The sequence below is a fragment of the Lucilia sericata genome, unplaced genomic scaffold (genome assembly GCF_015586225.1).
Source record: "Lucilia sericata isolate MDLA Ls3-8-SP2 unplaced genomic scaffold, ASM1558622v1 Contig001061F_arrow, whole genome shotgun sequence".
NCBI lineage: Eukaryota > Metazoa > Arthropoda > Insecta > Diptera > Calliphoridae > Lucilia > Lucilia sericata.
This window is the reverse complement of record NW_023995038.1, coordinates 23,788-41,106: the sequence shown is the minus strand read 5'-3', so window position 1 is coordinate 41,106 and position 17,319 is coordinate 23,788. Positions and strand designations below refer to the sequence as shown.

Sequence of the window (17,319 nt, the reverse complement as noted above, 5' to 3'; positions counted from 1 at the left end):
TATTATAATAATTAATAAATCGTCATATGAAATCCAAAAAGACCTAAGTTACATTGAACAAATTTTTCAGGAGAAGCAAAAAACCGTCTAAAATGATAAATAAACCAAAAATGTTCAACATTTTCTCAAGTTAAGCTTATTTCTTATTGACAAATTATTATTTGAAGAAAAATTTGCGGTTTTTGTTTTACTTACGGAGATATGGAACTTACACCCTTGAGAATTTGTTTTTTCTGAAACCCAAAAAGGCGTAAGTTACATTAAAAAATAGTAAGTTTTAACATTTTCAACTAAATTCAAATCGCAAAAAATAATAAATATTAAGTTTAAGTGATAAGAAAAACTATTAAGTGCTATTTCGTTAGTGCGTTTAGTTCTCTCAAGTGTGTTTTATTCTCTCAGAACTCGTCTGTGTGATGAGAATAACAAATTTTGTTTGACAACCCCTTCAGTTTCGCCTATATCCCTACTATATGGCTATAGCTTTATTCAAATTTTGTTGACATTTTGATTTTTCTTTGTTTGTTTTTCTAATACTAAATGCTTTAGTATTAGCTTTGTTCCTTTACTTGTCAAGTTTGCAGGTTTTTACCAGAAATTGTAAAAGAGAACAAATTTGAGCAATTAAAATTATTTTCTCTTTGCCAGAACTTGCAGGTTTTAGCCAGAACATTTTTTCCTGGCAAATAGAAAAAAAATTGTCAAATAAATTATTTGTTTAAAAAAATACATTGAAAACAAAAAATGTTTGATATTTTTGATTTGTTTTCATAAATAAGTATATGTGATTGTAGTTTTTCAATTTTATTTTAATTTCAATAGAAATTTATATGAATAAACTTCAAAACAAATTTATTGAAAGAGAAATTTTGTTTTCCCGTTCCCGTACTTTTTATAAGTACGAAGAGAAAATTCATTAATTCTCTTTAACCAGATAAGTTCTGGAACAAAGCTATTATTTAGGAAAAAGATTTTGAAAAAATCTAAAAAAAAAACAAATTTATTTCTTTGAAAATTATTTTGGTTTTGTTGTGTGAATGCGATACATTGCCATATCGAAATTAGTTAAATCCAACAATTTCTTTGGATTTAATAAATCCAAATTGCAATTGACAATTTCAAATGTATGTATTAATTTAAGAAAATTAGTGCAATAAATAAAAACATTGTACTATTATTTCGAGCGATTTTGTGCAACTATGTAGACAATTTATGTGTGGTAAAAAGCTTTAATACTCTAAAGGCTCAGTTAGTCTCTACGTTCCGTCAACACAAGACGATATTTTGCTCTCCAATGGAGAGTCTCCATACAAAATGTATGAAAACTCATTGTCGACAGCGGTTGTGGTTCCAATTGTAATTAAGTTGTTAAGTGACAGTTATAAACAGCTGACATAAAATACAAAAAAATGTAAACAAGAAAAAAACAGTGAAGTTTTAAAAATTATGTACAAAAAAAAGACCAAAAAAGAAATTAAAAAAATATGCTTCGATAATATTTTTACTTTATATAATTATTTTAATTATGTAATAATATTAATTCATTTATATTAATTAATATAGCTTTAAACACAAAGAAAGAAAATCAATTCTGATTTTTGACACAACCAATCAGAGTTGCTTTTTTTGCTTACGTAGAAACTAACTACACATAAACAGTCACAGAACGGAAACGTTACGGAACTTTCAAACTAACTGAGCTTTAAGGGTGATGGCAATGATAAAACAAATTTACACAAACAGGATTTTTTTCGATTGTGTTAGTGAAAAAACTTACACGCACTGGTTTGATGAAAATCAAAACACTTTTGAAATAAAATCCGTTAATTAATTAGGTAAATCAAAAAAAGTTTAACCAAAGGGTCTTTAAAAAATACTCTTTAGTAACTGGACTCAATTATTTTTAAAAAATTAGACTGGCCGGTTGAAAAACCAAGTATGAAGAGTGAAAAAAAAATTCATTTATCTTTCTAATGAATATAGTGTGGTTTTTTTGTTAAGAATATGAAATAAATTTATAATTCACATTCTTTTAATTTTGTAAAATGCCACATTATTTTTTGATCTACAAAAACTTTAACCATATTATTACAAACTTCGCTTATAACGAACAGATTTTAGTGGTGCCCGGAGTTCGTTATAAAAGGAATAGACTGCATATAATACTAGATCATTTTTAAGACTTTGTCCTGAATATCCTGAGGTCAATACTTTCAACTATTGCAAGAGTATTTGAAGTTAAAAATCCACGGAATGCATTCGTTCAGTTATCCCTTCTAGGAGAATGGATAATTATCCAAAAATTGTCATATTTAATATCAAAAAGGCTAAGAAAAAGAAACCCATTCGGGAAATAATTTAATTTTTTCTTAAACATACGAAAATTTGAAAATAAAATTAAATGTTCGCGTGAGAACTAAAATGTTTGTGAAAACCAATTAACAGCTTGTGTTCTAATTATTTATGGTTTTGGATAGTTTGAATAATTACCTTTGTATTTCGTCAGAACCCTCATCATGAATAGAATTTGAAGTTTTAATAGTTGTTACATCTGAAGAAAATTGCTCATTTGCATTTGAACCTGTCAATTCATTGACACAAGGATCTATGTAAAAGGTATCAGGAGGAATATTGTGATCCTGATGTGTTTGGTTTAGTTGTTGTCCAGTTGTAAAGCAATACGGTAAATTGGCTCCTCCATCTGAAGCTCGACGATTAAATGATCCAGCTAAAATAAAATTTGTTAGATTAATTAGGCAGGTAATGTAAAAATAGTACTTACTTGCACCCATAACGAGGGGTGGTTTTAATAAGTGTTGGTCTTTGATGGTTAAGTAATGTAGGGGTTGATTTTGTAACATGGGTAAATTTATAGGAGGATGGTTCCCAGCTTGTTGTTGATTATTTCGAGGTTCATTTTTGAAGTCTAACGGTACAACGTTAGGGTCTTGAAGTGCTTGTTCATGAGCAACATCTCCGGGTCCAACAGTATGACGTCTGGTGTTTCCACTCACATGAGAGACTGATGTTACGTTGGTGCATAATTGGTTTTGATTAAAATTCTTTAAAAAAAAGGTCAAGCGAGATTTATTAAAATTTAAATTGTTAATAGTTATATCATTATTTTGAGATATTAAACTGTGATAAATATTAGTTTCGATTTCCCCATTTTTTCTAAAATGAAGAATTAATTTCCCACTTACCTCGCTCTGTCTCTGGATACAATCAAGGTCAATATCACCATACTTTTCTAAATTTACAGAAACATCAGACCACATACATTCCATACCCGTTTGATTGACACCAGTATTGTTTAAAGGGCTCAATCGATCTATTGCATCTTGATGTAAGATTTCTGAACGGTCTACCACGCCAGTGGTTATGCTGGTACGAGATCTAAAAATTATCATTTATAAATTAAGGTGTTTTATCTAGCTAATGTGGGAGTAGTTTGTGAATAAATTTACGGTTAATTATACTTTCATCTTACAACAACTAATTCAATTATAAAAAATAAATAAAAAAATAACCAAGATGAAACGAAAAACAAAAGGACAAGGTGACAAGGTCTCAAAAGATCTCTGCCCAAAAACAAGCAGAAATGGGATGAAGTCTGAACGAAGAAATTATTAAAAATATAGTAATATACCTACAATAGTCTTGATCGCCGTTTTGGAAGGTAAAATAAATATCTCACAAATCTGTTTAATAGTTACCATAAATTGTGCTACTGTCCCAAATACTGGAAAAAACTAAAACAATTCCTATTCAAAAGTCTGGTAAAACTCCAAATTCAACACATTTGTACAGACCCATTATTGCCTTCAACAAGTAAAATTCTTGAAAAAGTTTTAAAAGAAAATTGGTAAAACAAAACTTTCAAAATGTTTCTTTTAGATATAAAATCAGCATTTGATTTGGCCTGGCACAGCGATCTTATAGCCCATTTACACTGCAACGAGTACGAGATTTCGAGCCAAATCTAGTTGATTTTAAAAGACAAAAAACAAACAAAAGATTAAATAAATTGGAAAACATGAAGATAATGTGATATTTAAATATCTATTTATTTATGTATTATTATATATTAAATTCTAATAAATATCCCATATTTCCTTTTAATTTTTCATATCAAACACAATTTGAAGAAATTTTAGAAAATATTAAATCTTCCAAAATGCCAAAAATATGAAGAGATTTGAAGAAAGATTTTAAGTCTACTGTATTTTGATGCAGTGTAAATGGGGTATTATTTAAAATTCTATAGTTTTAACATAAAGATAACGATATCGAAAAACGTCCTTCAGTCAAGGATATCTCATCACTAAAAAAAGCTTATAGTGTTCTCAATAAAATATAAAAATTTCAGAATGGGACAATGGGGGGATCTCAAGTAAATCAACTTTTAGTAAAACAACATGATAACAAATACAGAATTTTTTTAATTTAAGCAGTGCTAGCAACAATTTAGTTTTTTCCATCCCTTTCTTGTTCGTAATCTATATATAGAAAAATCAATGTATGTTTGTTTGAACCTTATAGATGGCTAAACCACTCAAGCGATCTTCTTGAAATTTTCAGTGTATGTTCCCCTTTATGGCTAAACCACTGAAGCGTTCTTCTTCAAATTTTCAGTGTATGTTCCCCTTTATCTGGAAGGAACTATAGGCTATGTTTTATTTTGAAATTGTAAGTGGGAGTGGGAGTCCCACGCCCACTTCTTCAAAAGTTGAATATCTCGGAACATAGTACAACTAAAGCGAGTGGCTAGAATATTCAATAATTTGCCCAGCTCTCTTAGAACATTTCGATTTTCTTATAACACCTTCAAAAATAAAATATTTGTTCATCTTCTAAATAATGATTTATAATTGATTTTTATCACCATCTTGCAATTGAGATTTTCCCCATTTTCTCTTCTATATCTATATCCTTTTCTTTCTCTTTCTTTATTCTTCCTATCTTAAGAATATATATATATATAAGATTTATATTGTATTTATTTTTAAACATTTTGTTATTTACTCTTTGTTAAGTGGTTTTTCATTATATGTAGTAAATTTGTTAACTATATATGGCCCTTTGGGCTCAGTTATAATTGTATAATAACAAATTAAATAAATAAAAAATAAATAAAAGTCCTCAAATTTAGTATGGGCAATTTTGACATCCATATGATTATTTGGTGGAAAAATTGGAGGACTAGTAATAGGGGGCGCGGCACCCCCATATGAATTAAATACAAAAATTGTATATCTAGGAAACGCTTAAAGCTAGAAACCTCAAATTTTGCACAAACAAATATGTCATTCATGTGAATATTTGGGTAATAAATTGGCGGATTAGAAATAGGGGCGTGGCACATTCCATATGAACAAAATAATAAATTTCGTCTATATGGGAAAGTATTAGAGCTAAAATTCTAAAAGTTTGTACAGGTAACATTGAAATTCATATAAACAATTTGAAGGAAAAATGGGAGAACTAGAAATAGGGGTGTGGCACCTCCCATATGAATTAATAACAAAAATTCATATATCTAAGAAAGTATTAAACTAGAATTCCTATATGAGCATTTGGAAAAATATGTAGTTGAACTAGCAATAACGAGCGTTGCATATAATCTATAAAAACTAGAGACTAAATTTGTATATGAGAAATTTTATACATCCATATAAACAATTATAAAAATGGATGGACAACCCATAAATTATGGTCATGATACCTTTGATACAAAGTGAAAAATGTGTATAATCATATCCCATGAAATGGAAATGTACAACTTAGAGTTTTGCTTTTCTTTTATAAGACATTCAGTCATGGTAATATTTCATATTTGCTATCATTTTTCAAGTTTAGTAGATCAAAACGTAATGTACAAATTCTTATACCGAAATTGAGTACAATTTTGGAACGTTCATTTCATGTAAGGGTTGCACACATATTCAACACTTTACCTAATTATATGAAATCATTTGAACTTTCAATTAATGTTTTTAAACATAAAATGTTGGAACATATTCAGGAAAATAATATATAATTTATGCCCACACATTAAACATGTCTTTTTATATTGCTTTATATTGTTTGCTTTGTCACTATTACTGACTTTTAATTGTAAACTTCCCAATTTGCTTTCTCGTTTAAGCTTGTTAAAACGTTTATTTAGCGAGGAACTGTTTTGACTTTTTTTCTATGTTTTTAATGTTTTGTTTCTGGTGCAATGAGAAACAAAATTAATTGTAAACATATACTTTTTTGATATACTTTTACTCAAGTTGAACTTATTTTATGACAGGATATCTCTTTCTTCATATAATACTACTTTATGACTTTAACATGTGGCTTTATTATCGTTTTATTTTCCCTGAATTCCATATGGACATTCCATACTGGAATATGACATACATACACACACACACACACACATATATGTGTTGATGTAATTAATGTATTTTTTTTCCTTTTAATTCTAATAACCGTGATCAATTTGTAATTTTTATTTTTTTTTGTTCGCTTTATTTACATTTTAACAATGTTCTAAAACTGCAATTATGATTTAATTGAACAATTTCTTTTTTATAAACCTTATGGGAATTTTTCTTATTTGTATTGTAGAATTTATCAACTAAGGTGTGTTTCAGAATTATAAGAACACTTTTTATTATAATGTTTTTCATAAAAATGTTTAATAAATTTTATAAATTATTTTGGAAAAATTATCATCTTCGAACGTGCTTTTCATCGATGTGCAATTTGTCTCCATTTCTTTCTTAATTTCTAATATTTTTCAAATAACAAGTTTGCCTATGTTTCAAAATTATAAAAACATTTCATTATTTTTTAAAAATTAAACACAATTTTAAAAAATTATTTGCTATACGGCCTCCCTTATATTTAAGAAGATTAAATATTGCAAAATTCACACTTTTTACTAAAGTTTTTATTATATTTTGATCAATATTTGATGATTCCTGAGAAATTCCATTTTTTCGTAAATTAAGGTTTTTCTACAGTTGATTTCCCAAGTAAACTAGATTGGGTTGTATGCCCCAAAGATTTTCCATGGACTTTACATCTAGTTAGCACTGCTGCCATGAAAAGCACAAAATTAATTTCTAGAGTTCTGGCGTAGGACGTGCTGTTAATTTTAATATAAACTAATGTAAAATTTATAGTTATTTTCCCATTTACAAAAAAATAGATAAAGTCATACTTGATGGGGTAGTAACCGCGGAACTTGCTTCATTTTTAAATATTTTGAATTATTTATTTCTGAAATTGTCCAACACACTATTGTTTTAGGCACTGAAACGCCAATCCAAGCTTTTATATTTTTTAAACTCAAAGTTGAACTGTTCTTTTTACGAATAATATGGGGTATTTTTCGCTGGGAAAGTGTTTTCTGTCGTGCTGATCACTTGGTTTGTGCTTAATTATCACGATAAAAAATAAAAAATATTAACAATTTTCTCAATCCTATCCAATTTCTGAGCAATTTGCCTAAATTTTAAAAGTTGGTCTTTTATGGCCGAAATTTTACCTTTTGCAGGGTCAGAATGAATGGCATGTCAAAGACATGTCAAAGACACATTTTTTCTTTATTTTATGACCAATTATATCCAAGATTTATGGCCTACTAAGTTGCATAATGGGTTTTTATTGACTTGGTTTTATAATTATGAAACATTCAAATAACGGAAAACTTTCAGAAATGCAACAACAATAATTTCAAATTTATTTTTTGTATATGTATAAACAGTAAATGCAAAAATGTATTATTTGTAAAAATTTTTTAGTAGACCCATTCAATACTTGAAGCGAAATAGGTTTGTTCTTATAATTTTGAAACATACCTTATATATTTCATTATAATTATAATTGTAAACTAATTTTACTTAACTTTTGTGCCTATTATATTATTATATTTGTTTTAAACTGAACACACGTTAAACCAGCAAAAAAAGTAGTAAATGCATGGGTTGAACTGATAATGAACTGGTTCATATTTAGGGGAAACATGCATGATTTTAACATTAGCGTGTCATTGGCATGCATGTGTTCGTATTTGGAAAAATAGTTCGTCATTTAAATAAGTTCTTATAACCAATGAATATTCGATGATTCTCAAGCGAATTTTCATTGGTGCACTATATTTATTTAAAAATGCATTAATAATGGTATTTCGATTTAGTTATCAATATTTAAATATTTTTTTGCGTGATATTGATAAAAATAAAATAAGATAAAACATAACTAACTGATTTTTATTGGATTTAAATTCATGCAGAGGAAAAATACCCATTGTGTTTTAAAATCCGTTAAGCAGTCTTGTTTTTTTCCTTCTCTTATTAATGTTAAAATGGACTTAATATTACTAGGTAGGTAGGTACCTACAAAAACAAAAATCTAATAAAAAAATTAATGTCATTTTTAATATTTATTGTATGAAATGCACGTTTTCGTTAAATCTCCTAAGAGAATACCAAATTATAGTAAAATATTACAATTCCTATAGTGGAGTTACATGAGTGAATTTGGGTGCATTTTTCATGCCTTCACTGATGACAAATTTATTAGAATTTAGGCATGTATTTAAAACGCATTAAATAGAATACGTACAAAAGAAATCATGAAAATATCCCTTCTTCTTTAACAACTTAAATTTTTTTTGCTGAGAACATAAAGAACCGTTACATAAAGATAAAAAACATAAAATTCTAACGGATAATTTTTTTTAGAAAAATTCTTTTTTACCACAAAATAAGGTCGTTCCTATTATTTTTTCCACCAATATCTCAACCTCCGTTTATTGTTTAACCAGTAGATATACTGCCAGTTAAAATAACTTTTGTATACAAATAATATAATAAAACTGTCAATTTGTCGTTTGGATAAAAAATAATCAGATATTGTGAAAATGGGGATAAATGTCTTTTTTTTTTTCTCGAAACGACATATTGACAGTTTTCATACAAATTTATATATTTTAACCGGGAGAATATCTACCGATTAAACGATAATCAGAGAATGAGATAATGGTCCTTAAGCGATAAAAAAGTGTAGAGAAGATTGGTAAAATGGATCCATGACAAAGAAAAACGAAAACAAAATTTAGAGGAAACAAAACAGCATAAGTTAAAAAAAAAAAAAATCAAAAAATACCTATTGTAAAACGAACAAGTAAGAGTGCTATATTCGGCTGTGCCGAATCTTATATACCCTTCACCATAGTGTATTTAAAAGTCATTTTCATGACTATATCATTATATAGCAATAGCAAAACATAATGAACAACAACAACGCTAAACGAAATAAACACACAAAAAACAATATACACAAGGCAGTAAAACCAACAGACATCCAAACATACGAAACGAAATACAGAAAAAAACAAAAACAACATACACATCGCAATGAAACCAACAGACATTCAAACATACGAAATTCAATACACCAAGAAAACAAAAACAATATACACAAGGCAATGAAACACACAGCCATCTAAACATACGAAACGAAATACTCAAAAAAACAAAAACAAAATACAAAGGCAATGAATAAGCAGTGTTGTTGTTGTTTATTTTTTATGAAATTTTCAGAGGTTGTCTCGGATTTTTGCTTATATCTCCGTTGTTTATGAACGGATTTTGCTGATTTTAAATAGGAAACTTCTCGAAAGCATGTCTGATAGAATTATTAAAGATTTGGATCCCGAAGATATCTGGGGTCTTCAGAAAACTGATTTCAACAGACAGACAGACAGACGGACAGACAGACGGACATGGCTTAATCGACTCCGCTATCTATAAGGATTCAGAATATATATGTATATACAAACGGAATGACAAATTTATATATACCCTTCTCACGAAGGTGAAGGGTATAAAAAGTACCAGAAAGTGCTCTAAATGTTCAATATTATAAAAAATTCAAAAGGTACTCTTTGAAGAAGGAAAAAGTTCCAAGAAGTCCCCTTTTATATGTTCTCACTAAATTTAATCAAACTTGGCACAATGAGTTTGAATAAATTTAAAATTCAAATTTTTATGCCTTTTTGTAGTTTTTCTCTCTAACAATTTCGTTCCAAAAAATTCAACATTCTATTGGGGGCCTATGAATATACATATGTATGTATGTATGTACATATGTACATATGTACATATATTCATAGTAAAAACCAATAAATTGAAATCAATGTTTTATAAAAATGTATCAAAAGTAAGTACGATTTTTACCGTTCAAACGTCCGAATTTCCCAAAAGTGCCAAACTAATATTCGAAACATTTCAATATAAATTTTATAGACAAGTGCGAAAATACTTTTTCTTCCCGTTTACTACTAAAAAGAACAAAACACCTGTTAGCTAATTTTTTAATAAACAACGATATGAGCAAAATCAGACCCGATATTGGCCTAGGTAAATTTTTTCGGATTTGACGTACTTCTACTTTTGGCGAAAACCAACGAATTTTACTTTAGCTTTTCATTGGAGGGATGTTGTTCATTTTTGACAACGTTGATCTAGATCTAATCCAGCGACGGTTTTTATTGAAGTTTTCTAAATTCTGCTGACACTTAGTTGATACACATACACTATAGGTTTATTTCTTCATCTTTCTATAATGAGCAATATCAGTTGGTTTGCTCTCAACTTGAAAAACAAAATCAGCACTTGTCAAAGGAGTTTGACAAATTTATTAGAATTTAGGTATGTATTTAAATGCATTAAATATAATATGTACTAAAGAAATCATGAAAATATCCCTTTTTCTTGAACAACTTCAAAATTTTTTGCTGGGTAATAATTTTTGCTAAACCAGTTCCATTATCAGTTGAACCCATTCATTTACTATTTTTTTGCTGGGTAGGTTTTAATTTATAAGGAATTCTTGTATTGTAATCGCATTTTTAAATGTGATTAAGATGTAGTTTGTAAATTAAATTGCGCTGATAGGAACACAATTTTCAATTTAAATAGTTTTTTGCTTCTGTAAAATTTTAAAAATGTTAGATAGGACCGTTTGCATTTTAGGTGATGATATGTAAGAATTACATATGGACACTTCCATGAAAAGGATAACTAAGATAGATAACTAAGTGCAAATTGGCACATAGCAAACCACAGTGTGTTTACTCTTTTGAAAATTCAAAAATTGTTACAAAATATTTAAAGATAAAATCTGATTTTAATAAAATTTGGTGAAAATTTTACTCTAAATATGTGGATAGTGACCACCAATTTTTTCTAATTCTGATTATAAATATGACCTGTGATACTATCTGAAATTATGGATAGACAGACATTGCACTATGGGTCATAGAACGAGTTTGAGATAAAACGTGTAACAAAGTTTAAGCATATATTAACTGCTTATGAATAGCTTAAAAATTATGACAAATTCGTTATTAGCAAAATCTATAATAAGATTTGAAAATATTATGATACGCCAAATGTTCTTTAACCAAAATGTAGGAAAATCAATTTTCTATAGAAATTATAATAACATTAATATGTGTATGACGCATATAAGCCAGATATTCTGCAAAAAACAGATGAAGAAATAAAACCACTTAAATGTCCATAACTCACTTATAAGCACTAGTATTATCATAAAATTTAGCATAAATAAGTTTTATAGGGATATAAATCCCATCTCAAATTTTATGAGGATCGGTCCATATTTGACCCTCGCCATATAACACCTGAATTTATATTTTATTGATTAATCACGAAATCAAGAAACATCTGTATTTCTTACCTAGCTCTACTAGCATGTTGATTGATTTTTTGATGTTCTATACGTTTTTGTTGTAACTTGTCGTAGAGTAGATAATAAATTGCGTAAATATTATCAAAACGATGTTCGTGTACGGATTGGGCAATTTTGTCTGCAGTTAAACCAGATAACTGCAACATATGAGACATAACAACGGAATCCAAATTAGGTACTGATGTGGAGTTTGTTGTTGTTTGAGTTGAAAGATTCGTTGATAGTTCTTCGGTGCAGTTGATCGTAGTACTACTTTGAAGCAAATTATTAGAGTTCGAATTATATGGCTGCCTCACTTGATGACATTCTCTTTCAACTTCAGCAATCCATTCACTTAACCATCTATGTTTAATTATTTGTTTTAAGGTAAAACGTCGATCTGGTTCAACGACTAACATATTACGAATAAGATGCTCGCAATCTATAAAGAGTAGAACAATTAACACGTTAATATTTTAAGATTTTATTAAATCTTATTGCATCATAAATACCTTGAGACATAAAATAGGGAATCCGAAATTTTCCTGTTACGACCCGACTTTTAAGTTCCAATAAAGTTTTACCATCAAATGGCAATGCGCCACATACCAAAGCATATAGAACAACACCCAAACTCCATATGTCAGCTCTGGGGCCATCATATTCTAAACCTTGAAATACTTCAGGAGCTGCATAAGGTGGCGAGCCGCACCATGTTCTTAAAAAATTTCCTTCTTCATAACGATTACTAAATCCAAAATCTGCTAGCTTTATGTTCATATCTTTATCCAAGAGTACATTTTCGGCCTTTAAATCCCGATGCACCACCCCCTTTGAATGGCAATAATCCACAGCAGATACCAATTGTGTGAAGACTCTTGCGGCTTCTGGTTCCTTCATTCGCCCGTTTTCTACCAAATGATCAAATATTTCGCCATTAGGAGCATATTCAGTAACTAAGTAGATCATTGTTTCAGATTGCATCACTTCATACAAACGTGTTATATGTCTATGTCGAAGTTTTTTTAAAATTGAAATTTCGCGGTACGTCTTGGCAAGATATTCCTCGTTAAGACATGTTTTATCGATTATTTTTATAGCTACCTGTTTAGTAAACAAAAGAGAGTTCATTAGTAAAATTTCCGTTGTTCAGAATATTTTCAATAAATAACACTATGCAACAAATTGTGGGTCCTCGAATCTTTCCCGAACAAGACCAACGGGAAATGAAGGTAGACAATTAATAGGCCCAATTCCACAAAGGGTTAAATTTGATCTTGTATGTATTCTAACATATTCATACGATTTTAATCATTTTAGACTGTAACTAGCTATACCCAGTGTGCTTTGCTACCATAAAAACAGTATAAATAAAAAAGAACTACGATTTTTTAAGATTCTGGTTCTATTACTTTCCCAGTTATTCGAATATTTCTTTTAATGCATATGGGAGGTATGCCTATTGATAGTCCACAATAGGGGTATGGTTTCTCCTATGTTCACATGAATGTGAAAATTTTTCGTGAAAAATTTTAGGATTCTAGATTCAAATATTCACATGTAAGAGTTGTTAGCGCAAAATTTAAGGATTTTAGCTCTAATAGTTTTTCAGATATACTAATTTTATTCATATGAGAGGTTCCATGAACCCCAAAAGAATATCCGCACATTTTATTTCCAAATGTTCACTTTTATGTTAATTTTAAGATTGTAGTTCCAATAGTTTCTAGATAAACGAATTTTTGTATTTAATTCATATGGGAGGTGATATACATACATACATACATACATACAAAGATATACTAATTTTATTCATATGAGAGGTTCCATGAACCCCAAAAGAATATCCGCACAGTAAGTAAGTTTTATTTCCAAATGTTCACTTTTATGTTAATTTTAAGATTGTAGTTCCAATAGTTTCTAGATAAACGAATTTTTGTATTTAATTCATATGGGAGGTGATATACATACATACATACATACATACATACATACATACATACATACATACATACATACATACATACATACATACATACATACATACATACATACATACATACATACATACATACATACATACATACATACATACATACATACATACATACATACATACATACATACATACATACATACATACATACATACATACATACATACATACATACATACATACATACATACATACATACATACATACATACATACATACATACATACATACATACATACATACATACATACTTAAATAAATACGTACATACATACATACATACATACATACATACATACATACATACATACATACATACATCCAGCTAACTTTTTTAAACCCTTTGGGGATTTTGGCCTACTTTCATTTCCAGTTGGTCTCATTCGGGAAAGATTTTCTTGTTGCACAGTGTTTCATTGCTTTATAGAAAACATAAAATACATATAATAAATTTGATGATAATTCAATGAAATTTTGTACATGATCTTCTTTCCATTTCCAGTAGGGACGAAATCGATTGAAAATGGTTACAATCCGTCTATTATTCTTGCCTTGATGACCCTGACGAATTTTGTAATGATCGGGCATCGCTTGACCCTAGCACTCATACAAAGACTCCTTCAGAAAATGAGTTATATCTCCACAATTCGCTTAAAAAGGCCAATGTCGCGGATAAAAACATTTTTTGTATTATCCGACCGAACATTCAGGTAGGGGTTCGCAGGTAAAAAGTTAGGTTCGTCCAATGTTCGGCGAAATTTTGACCGAACGCTGAACTTTTTATAAAATGTTTATTTATCATATTTTTATATCATCAAAAAGTTTTTAAAATGCTGAAAATTTGTTTACAGAAGTTATCATACATCCTGACTGTACAATAAATTTCCGATATACATAGGTACAAAACGCATTTTAACCGTTCGTTTTTTCGGCGATTTGAAAAACTGTTAACCAGAAACTGATTAAAAAGCAAAGAAAAGTGAAACATTTAATTTGAATTATCTAGTTTCGATGTAACATCGAAATTTTCTAGGTCCTTATTCTCAAACGATCTAGACATGTCTGTCAGTCAGTCAGTCTCTTGAAAGAACGATAGGACCTAAACTATTGTTGCAGTTTGATTGGTATTCAAAATGGACAAAATCCGTTTACATTTAGACATGGGTTTAGAAAATTACTAACGCTCATAACAGGCTTAAAAATACTAGTATTTTTATGAAATTATACTTATATTTTTTTATGAACCGAAGTTTCATATATATCGTCAAATTGAATTGATCATGTATAACAATATTATGACAAATACAAAAATATCATGATGAAATATTTTGATGGTATTTAATCATAATATTATATTTTAAAATTGTTACAATAACGATAATATGTTTAGACTACAATCATAATTTTAACCATAATATGTTGCCTTAGAACATGGTTACCACAATCATGTTTTTTCTCTGCGTGCTCTTACAGATAATTATATCATTGTCAATAAATCGTTCAAAAACCAAAAATAAAAGTATTTAGATATATGCATTTCACAAAAAATGGTTTGTTATTAGAAATTTATCACTCTCTGGAATACGGAATTAGTTAATAATTGACCCAATTGCCATTTCAAGACCCTCTTCAAAAATATTCCGGATGTTCATATTTTGGTTTTAAATGTTATAAATTTATTACTTTTTAATCATAAATGCGTTTTTCATTAAAAAAAATTTCGTGTTCACCGAACTTTAAAAACCGAACAAAGTTCGGGTTTTGCCGAACTTTCAAATTTACCGAAGTTCGGCTTCGGTGTTCGGTACCGAACGAAATTTTGAGTTCGGTCGGACTCTAATTTTTTGTAACCGTAGATCCATTCACCAAATTTTATGTGGATCGGTCATCATTTCTCCATAACCCCGATATAAAGTCTATTTCAGAAAATTAGTTTTTCATTTTATTTTTTAGGTTTTTTTCTTTTATAGAAAAAATTTTTTTTGGGACTATATACAAATTTGATATGATCCGCTAAGAGAACTTAATGCGTAAGCGTATAAAATAAAATTTTGCTCATTTAAGCGGGCAATGCCCCGCTGACGCCAAACTCTTAAATGTCAAAATTTAGCTTAAAGCGGAAAAAAGTGGTAAATTTCAGCCAATTATGTGAAAGAGACAAAACCAAAATCGTTAGATATGAACCGGATGATATATGTACGTCTGAAACTATAAATTTAATGGAGAAAAACTGCGTTTTTAGTTTTTCATATTTCCTAAAAATACATAATTAATTTCTGTTACATCCCTTATCACAGAATCACTCTCTGGCCCATAGTGCAATGTCTGTCGATCCGAAATTTCCGATGGGGTCACAGGTCATAATTATGAATATAATTTGAAAAGAATTAGTGGACATAATCTACAAGGTAAGGAAAATATTTATACTTAATTTCATTGAAATCAGACTGGGACTTCAATTAGATCTAATATAGACAACAATGAATAACGAAAAAATAAGAATAAGAATAAACTAAAATGAAATAAATTTCTCCAAAAATGGAAGAAAAATATACAAAAACTTAAAATTTTGATTCTTAAAACAGTAATAGTCATAAAAAAGTAAGAAAGTATAGTCGGGCGTGGCCGACCATATGATACCCTACACCATTTGTGAATATTAAATGTGATTTATTTTTCATAAGAAAGCATTTATCTTCAATGAAAAATTAATTTTTTGAAAGAGGCTTTATATGGGGGCTAGGGGTAAATATGGACAAAGCCTGATAAAATTTTGTGAATATATTTATATTTACATAATATTTAATTTTGCTGAATTTCATCGCGATATTTGTGTTTATAAGTTAATTTTGGACATTCAAGTAGATTTCTGAAGGGGACTTTGTATGGGAGCTAGGGTCAAATGGGGCCCGATCTTTATGAAATTTGGCAGGGTCATCAGGACTTCTATAAAACTAAGTTATGCCTTATTTTATCGATATACCTGTATATTTAACATAATTATGAGCTCAGAAGCCCTTTTCGGGGGTTCTGTTCTATGGGGGCTAGGTGAAATAATGGACCGATTTTAACCATTTTCAATAGGCTTCGTCCTTGGGCCAAAAAAAGCGTGCATGCCAAATTTCATCCAATTATCTTGAAAATTGCGACCTGTACCTTGCGCACAAGGTCTACATGGGAACAATTTAAAAATAGGCAACTATAAATATTTCGGCGACTATTTTCGCCCTCCGGTTACGCCCTTTTTCACTTCAATGACGATATTCAAAACTTTATTGTCAAGAAAGAAATGTAAGGATGATGTTGTAAAAAAATATTTTGTATGTACATATATTCAAAAAAGAATTAATTTTATTGAGTTTTTCATCTCCTTAAAAGTAATTAATAGTGCTACGCTCTTTTGCATTTCAGTTGGCGATATGTACAAACGTATATATATGTTCAAATGTTATATACAGAGTATAAATCACATCGTTTACAACCAATCGATTTAACAGTAACCTAGAATACGCTTAATATTTTTGCCAGCCCGTTTATAGGTATTTTTTGTACAAATTATTTACATACCA

General features: G+C 29.1%; 1 protein-coding gene across 4 annotated transcripts in view; it reads right to left on the bottom strand.

The window, feature by feature from the left end:
- LOC119609790 overlaps nucleotides 1–17,319 on the bottom strand; it is a 62,761-nt gene that overhangs the window by 22,927 nt on the left and 22,515 nt on the right. For all 4 annotated transcript variants that reach the window (XM_037964723.1, XM_037964726.1, XM_037964724.1 and 1 more), the window contains 5 exons: nucleotides 12,267–12,858; nucleotides 11,764–12,196; nucleotides 3,204–3,396; nucleotides 2,783–3,062; nucleotides 2,491–2,728 (listed from right to left, as the gene is read on the bottom strand). In XM_037964723.1, the coding sequence (XP_037820651.1) occupies nucleotides 2,491–2,728; nucleotides 2,783–3,062; nucleotides 3,204–3,396; nucleotides 11,764–12,196; nucleotides 12,267–12,858 (1,736 nt within the window). The remainder of the gene's footprint in view (nucleotides 1–2,490; nucleotides 2,729–2,782; nucleotides 3,063–3,203; nucleotides 3,397–11,763; nucleotides 12,197–12,266; nucleotides 12,859–17,319) is intronic.